This window comes from Nymphaea colorata, unplaced genomic scaffold, assembly GCF_008831285.2.
Source record: "Nymphaea colorata isolate Beijing-Zhang1983 unplaced genomic scaffold, ASM883128v2 scaffold0394, whole genome shotgun sequence".
In the NCBI taxonomy this organism is placed as follows: domain Eukaryota; kingdom Viridiplantae; phylum Streptophyta; class Magnoliopsida; order Nymphaeales; family Nymphaeaceae; genus Nymphaea; species Nymphaea colorata.
This window is the reverse complement of record NW_022204900.1, coordinates 1-6,969: the sequence shown is the minus strand read 5'-3', so window position 1 is coordinate 6,969 and position 6,969 is coordinate 1. Positions and strand designations below refer to the sequence as shown.

Sequence of the window (6,969 nt, the reverse complement as noted above, 5' to 3'; positions counted from 1 at the left end):
AAAGGTAAGATTTCGGCAAAATTTAAAGCGAATCTGATTTCGTGGCAGATAATTACTAATCCTTGAGCCCAGAATATAAAGAGTTCAACTAATAACTGCTGAGCCAGTATAGATCTTTACTAAAAATTGCTAATCCTGGCTGCTAAGAGGCTAAATTTAAGAGTTCAATCTTGTTTAAAGACATTTTCAGAGGGACGAAATGCTAACTTGTGAATGCCAGATAGAGAATAGAAACTTTTATTAAAGGTTATATCAAAACTAAGTGATTTTCATTTATTTTCAAATGTAATTTAAGTGGATTACTTTACTAAATATATGCAATCATTCAACATCATTTGCTTCTTATAAGCAAGATTAAATTTAGGTTGTCTTTTACGATTTATCCAAAGATGAAAAATCACAAAAGATAGGAAAAATCAAATTAAAAATCCAAAAAATATGCAAATTTTCATGGAGATATCACATCAATCGTAATAACCTATTTTATTCAATAATCTTGATTATGTATGTGATTGATTGGATGGATCATATGGTTGGATAGGATGCTATTGAGCAAACAGCACAGGTGTTTCCTCTTGCCAGCCTGAAATAGCCACTCTCGCCCCAGTTAACAGAGAAGGATTGCTTCAATCTCCAGTAATCATCAGTCACGCCCACCAACAAAGATCCACTGGATGGAGTAGTACCACATTTGGTCACGATTCCGGATTTGTAGCCGTAGAGGCCTGAGAAGTCAACAGCCACAGCCACCGGACCAAGAGAAATGGCGTTGAGCAAATCATCGCATTTGGAGGAATCAGTGTAGCTTGAAATGGTCCAAGTGGTGCCGGGAACGTTGGTCTTGCATTTTTCACTCTTTGCAGTGTATGGGTAGTCCTTTGATTCATGGATCTTCTTTTACTTGATGTACTTAAGAGAGGCTGACATAAAACCACCATTGCATCCATAATTGCCATACTATTCGGTGCAGTCCAGCAGCTATTGAGCGGAACCCAAGATGTTGGTTCCCTTGATCATGTAGGCACTTTCAAAAGATCCGATAGCTGAGAATGCCCAACTGGCTCCACACTGGCCTTGATCGATGACGGGACCCACCTTGCCGGCTTCAGCCCAGTCGATGTTGACTCCACGTCTGATAGGTTCTTCCTTGATTTGGATGTCTTTGGAGGCGTAGGGGATCCTGAGGTCGGCATAGATGGCATCAAGTTCAGCCGTAGTGTAATCAGTGAACTGGTTAACTCCTTGGGTGTAGGTTTGGGTGGGATCTGAGTTGTGTTCTTCAATTTCGGCCTTGTTTTTCAAAAAGATTATCCTCCTGTATTGCTCCTCTCCGGCCCTTGGGTAAGTTTTCCTGAAGGTGAGCTTAAACTAGTCAAAAGCACGATCCCCTTATGGCATTTGGCTCTGGTTGAAGATAACCAGAGCGATGGCAAGGGCGGCGAGACCTATGGCAATTTATTTCCGCATATGAAACTAATAGATAATAATTCTATTTATCCAAAGCGCATAATTGTTAAGTTACCGTTAATATCTTCAAAAATAAAAAAATCGACAACTTGCCTTAAAAAGGAATAAATGTAGAAAAGATTTAGAATACATTAGGTTTAGAGATTTTTTAATAGAGTTAAGAAAAATGATAAATTGATTCCGTTGAAATTATACACAATATTGTGGGGTAAAGTATAAGATAATTGAATAAAATAGTGGCAGTAAATAGGAATGAATCAAAGCCTGCGATACTGTTTAAAAATTTTTTAGTAATTCGTAAGATGTCTAATGTCGTTCGATTGAACTCTGATTGATTTTTGCCCCATAGCCCTCTCCAACATGTCAAATGCTTCCTTAAATTCTTTGTATGGGTTGAATGCTTATTATTTTTGGTAGATTTAGGGGAAAAAATCTTCCCTATTGTTGTCTTAATTTTATATTCTCACGTCTTTCGGCTATAAAATATCTCGAGAAGGACGGTAGCATGCCATCAGCACCTTGATCAAGGACTTGCAGTTTTGCTCCTTTTATAAGCTCCAGTTAAATGAATCATAAAGGTATTCGTCGATGTTCTGGAACATCAAAAGCTCCTACATGCTTATGTTAGCCTTTGCTAACAGATAAAACTAGAGTTAGGAACCCTGTGAGAGACCCAAAGATTCAAAAAATTGCTTATTCTTGGGACTTTAACCCTCGAATATCTTTTGCGCGGCTGTTGTGAAGACCTTAGAATTACTCTGAGGTTTTCTTTGAAAAATAAGCAAATTAGCAGTTTAACTCCAGGTAAGACCTTCACATTTGTCGATGAAAACTCGCTTTAGGAAATAATAGTAATTTACTTTATCCCTATCCTCAGCTTACTAAATTTTTCGCTTTACCTAGGGATGGACCAGGATTTCTACAAATCTTTAGGTTAACTGGCCCAAAGTGGCCTTGGCTTGTTCAAAAGGAACTTCATTAGCAAGCTTCTAAAACTACAGTAAAAGGTTGAGCTTCTTTCCTATTATAAATGACAGTATAATAACTCCGATAGCCCTGAACTTGAGCTGATAAACCATCCTTCCTTTTCGTTCTCTCTAAAATATCGATTAATCAATCAGCTCATAGACTTATGCCAACTCTGACCGTAAAATTGGAGTCTAAAGTAGCACAAAGCTAAGACCAGCATTTGAAGTGAAATTTTAACGAAGCTGTTTTTTGGAAACCTAGTTGTAAAAAATATTATCGAGGGAATAGAAAAAGTTGTTAGGGCCCTTAATCAGGGTGTCGATAAGCGGAGGAATAATCTTTGGGAGTGATTGACTAATATGAATCGGAAGATGTTCTATGAGCATGTAAGGACTTTAGATGTGAATATAAGGCTTGCCTTCCGAGTCTTTTTCTATTTTAGCGAATCGCTCTTAGGTAAAGCCTATCCCATCGTTCATATTAGATTTTACCATCCATCTATGTTCCATCTATATCATCAGAAATCTTAATACTTACTCTGGTTTCCCCTTGTATATCTTAACGACAAGGAAGGAACCCATTCTGAGGATTTTGATAATAGAATTGGGATCACTTGCAAGGATTTACTGGCAGACACCGACCCTGTCCATAAGCCTTTCTTATATTAACTGAATTTTACAGCTTTGGAAATAGAAGCATATAAAACTATGCATCAAAAAACTTCGAATTGATAATAAATTTGTGTAATTAAGGTATTCCTGTTCAATCAAGCCAATCATTAATAATTTACGTCTTTCAGTATAAACTTGGCGCCTGTTTATAGAATATACCTAGCTTTTGCTATCGAAAATTAATTTTTTGGAACACCTGAGTTGATAAAGCATTTACTGACATAAAGGCATGCCAATGGTTGAACCATATTTAAGACCTGCCTCATTTGAGTCAAATTTTCCATATTTTTTCCTTTGTTGATTAAAGGGTACTTAAGTTCAGTATTTTGAGTCTTTTCCAGTTGCCCTTAGCCACCAGTTTAGCTCCATTGTTCGCCAACAGGTTGTTATCTGCATCCATCAATCCATACACAAGCTCAAATTGCAAAGCATCCTCCATTCGCCCTTCTGGAGATGCATGACGCCCTCAGTCTCAATTCGATTTGAAGCTAACTAATATAGGCAAAACCTAAGCTTAATTTGAGCATGCTCTTCAGGTTGCACCTGGAGATGTACTTGCAGCCTTAGTTTCCGATGAGATTTTATTCTGATTTCGATGATGGATTACTGAGTTCCAAGAATATGAGATTTGAGAAGTTTGGCCTCATCAATTTGAGGAGAGGCTCATCGCCAAGAAAGGACGTGTCTTCATTGATATGAAAAATACTTAAAGTCAGTCTGGTGATATTGCGAGTGTCCTGCTCGCAAAGATACTCAACTCCGTTGTTGAGGATGGGTTCCTAACGGTCAAAGACGATCTCATGGGTCGCCATCTTTCTGTCGATACGGTTGTAGATCTCTCTAAGCATGCCAAGCCACTCTTATTATGTATAGCATTTTATATAATTAACTTGATAATACTGCAAAATAGCTCTTTCATAATTGTTTATCAAAGAAATTACATAGATTATCTTGCCTATTTTATTTCCATAGTTATTTATTTGTGTTAGATTAATGTAGGTAATAATTGGACATAAATATGCTATTTGGATCATAACTTCAAAAATCGACTAATAATTGACATCTTGTAATCCAGCGAATGAATTTTGGTTCCTCTGTACTCTGAAACGTTGGTCTTGAAGTGGTTGGCCATCTCCTTAACTATCGCTGTCGCACTTGCTTCAATCTTTCTTCCTCGTTGCCACCAGACTGAATTTCATGTTTTGAAGTGACGAAACTACTGTCTGAGGATTTCCAACTTATTTCACTCTCATCACGCTGCTGGGCAAGATATAATTGTTAAGGGATTCCTGTCAGGTCTGATAATTTCTCTTATTTTAGCTCTGCTTCATTCATCACCACATATTAAATTTTGGGCAGGTCTTCAACTTGCTAACGGGAATTTATCTAAAATTTTTTATCTGTTGGCTTGAAAAGGCTAGTTTCCCTTTATTTTTCGACTGTTCTTCGCCTTAAAATTTGGAATTATCATCATGAGGAGGATTGCCGATTGTTAGTAGATTTTGTCTCTGGGTTGAATGTCACACCTGGATTGCTGTTCTTTTATCTTTTAGAGCTATTTGATGATTCCGTTGAAAAGTTGAGAGTTTTCTGTGCTTACGTATTTCTCGCGAATAATGAGGTCACTCATCTTGTTGAAGTCCAGCTTAGAGAGTTGCAGCTTGAAGACCAGATAGATTTCGAGCTCTTTTTAATAAATGCCAAGCTCTTAGAGTTTTTCCTTAGAGTATGGCTTTTATGCCAAATAGAGGTTTCTCACTATATTTTCCATAGGCTTATCAATGCTTGAAGCTTCAGTCCTGTGTATCCTGATGAGACACCTTCGAGCTTCCTCCCACGTAAGGCCTTCGCATTTATCGATGAATACTCTTTTCAAGAAGTAGTAGTAGTCAATCCTGTCCCTATCTCCAGCCATTTCGATCAGTTACTTTGCATAGGGTATCACAAGAAGAGTGACGAAGCGGTCCTAAAGAAGACCCACCAGTCTTCGAGCTTCCTAGAATGTAACTACTTCTGACTTTAAGTCGTTGTCAAGTATCAAAGAGATCCTACGTTTAAGAATGATGTGCAGGATGATCATTCCAATTGCTCTGAACTTGGCCTTGTAGGTAATCTTGCCATCGCTGCTTGTAAACATGGACTCATCGAGGAGCTCATAGACTTAGGCAAACTATTGCTTGCTGAATGAAGTTTTGAAGCGAAGGGGTATGAGTCCAGCTAGGGAAAATGGGGCGAAAGTTATATCGTAAGTGAAGGGATTGATGAAGATGTTTTCGTATGAGTAGAAGTATTCGTTCTCTCCAGGCAGCATCAAGAGCATGAAAGACTCAAGCAGCTACGATAAGTCTCTTACTTTGTTGGGGTTGCTTTCGACGAACTCTAGAAGCTATTGATGATCAATGAAGGGCAATTGGCCACCAATACGTTTTCGGGTGTTGTAGTTAGGGTGGACTCAAATGACTCCTTGAGACTGCAGAACTTGTTGTCGATTCGTGCATGGATAAGTTCGGAAGCATATCTGGAGTGGTCCTATTTGAGGGTCATGAACTTGCGGGCGTAGAAGTAGACATCTTGCATGATCTTTGCCACCTTCTTTCCGTCTCTGTCAGAGTATAAAGACACGAACTGAGCCTTCTTCATTTTATATAAAAAATATGTAAGAGTATTTGATTAAGCTCCTAACAGATAAGTTAAGTTACTTATCAAACATTTTTAAAGATGCAAAGGCCACGAAAATGAAAAGATTGCTTTCAAATGTAATCACCAATTATGAAAAATAAAAAGATTAACTTTGAGAAATAGGTAAAATAGTATAGAAAAGCATGTGAAAGAGATTTTTTAAGATTATTGTATATCATACTTGTATTAGATTATTAACTTGTTGCGATTTTTACTCATATAATATTAGAATGAATTGATAATGGCTCAGCATCATTTGTTGGCCTCGTTGACCGACCTCAGGAAGTTTTGAAGATGGTTTGCCTGGTATTTCAAGAAGTCAATCTCCTACGCTCTCTTTTTATCTTCTGCCAACTTCTTCTCCTTTATCTGCTTCTCCAAAGCGTCTTTTTTCTTCTTCAGTTCCTCAGCGGTTTCCTCCAGATGGTTCTTCTTCTCCTCAAGCTCCAAAATAGTGGTGTTCAACTCAGGAGCGCCCTGTTCGGCCTGCAACTGCTTCCTCATAGCAAAGGTCAAAGAACTTTCGTAAAGAGTCTAGTATGCGCTGATGGTCATGTACAGCTAATCCCTAACTCTCATCAGCAAAATTCCCCGTTCTGGAGAATCAATTGTGACTTGTCTGATGATTTAATCGAAGCATTGCTTGTGCAGTTCTTCTCTGATGGGGCATATTCCGGAATCACTGTGTAAAAAAATGCATACCGTGCTTGCCTTACCACCAATTTTTAATCGAGCAGTTTCTGGAGAGAGTTGACGTCTTCTCTGGAGGGAGGATTTGTGCTGATATTCTGTTTGTAGTGTTTGCCTTCGCCGTCCCATTCGATGGTGGGAACATCTTATTGAGTAATTCTTAATGGTGGTAGGCATACCGTCGATGGCGAGTCTGGAGTCGTATCCTGCAGGTTTAGGCTTTTCCTCGATTTTGCTTTCGGTGAGGATGGTCTCGATGGCTGGTTGGTATTGGACGAGGGATTCTCTTGGCTTGCTCATCGGTGATTTAAATGGATTAGAATTAAGTTATACAAAACGTGAGAGATATAAGGTGGGATGGGGTTTGAATTAAAATTATGAATAGATTGTGTCGATATTGATGAAAATGCATATGGGATAATTGATGGAATGGAATGGGGTTGGGGTTGGGGTTGGGGTTGGGGTTGGGGTTGGGGTTGGGGTTGGGGTTGGG

The 6,969-nt window shown here is 38.6% G+C and overlaps 1 protein-coding gene across 1 annotated transcript; it reads right to left on the bottom strand.

Moving 5' to 3' along the window:
* Nucleotides 1–525: 525 nt before the first annotated feature.
* LOC116244932 (uncharacterized) lies at nucleotides 526–3,546 on the bottom strand. Its single transcript, XM_031616726.1, has 3 exons — nucleotides 3,463–3,546; nucleotides 1,096–1,368; nucleotides 526–876 (listed from the first exon to the last, which is right to left on the bottom strand). The coding sequence occupies exons 1-3, from the start codon at nucleotides 3,544–3,546 to the stop codon at nucleotides 526–528; spliced, it is 708 nt and encodes a 235-aa protein (XP_031472586.1).
* Nucleotides 3,547–6,969: the final 3,423 nt, after the last annotated feature.

Excerpts from the sequence above, each read along its gene's own strand:
- LOC116244932 (XM_031616726.1), bottom strand. The coding sequence starts at position 3,546 with ATGGAGGATGCTTTGCAATTTGAGCTTGTGTATGGATTGATGGATGCA. Across the intron at positions 1,369-3,462 it reads CGAACAATGGAGCTAAACTG|TTTAAGCTCACCTTCAGGAA; the intron begins GTGGCTAAGGGC and ends GCTTTTGACTAG. Across the intron at positions 877-1,095 it reads ACTGGGCTGAAGCCGGCAAG|GACTACCCATACACTGCAAA; the intron begins GTGGGTCCCGTC and ends CATGAATCAAAG.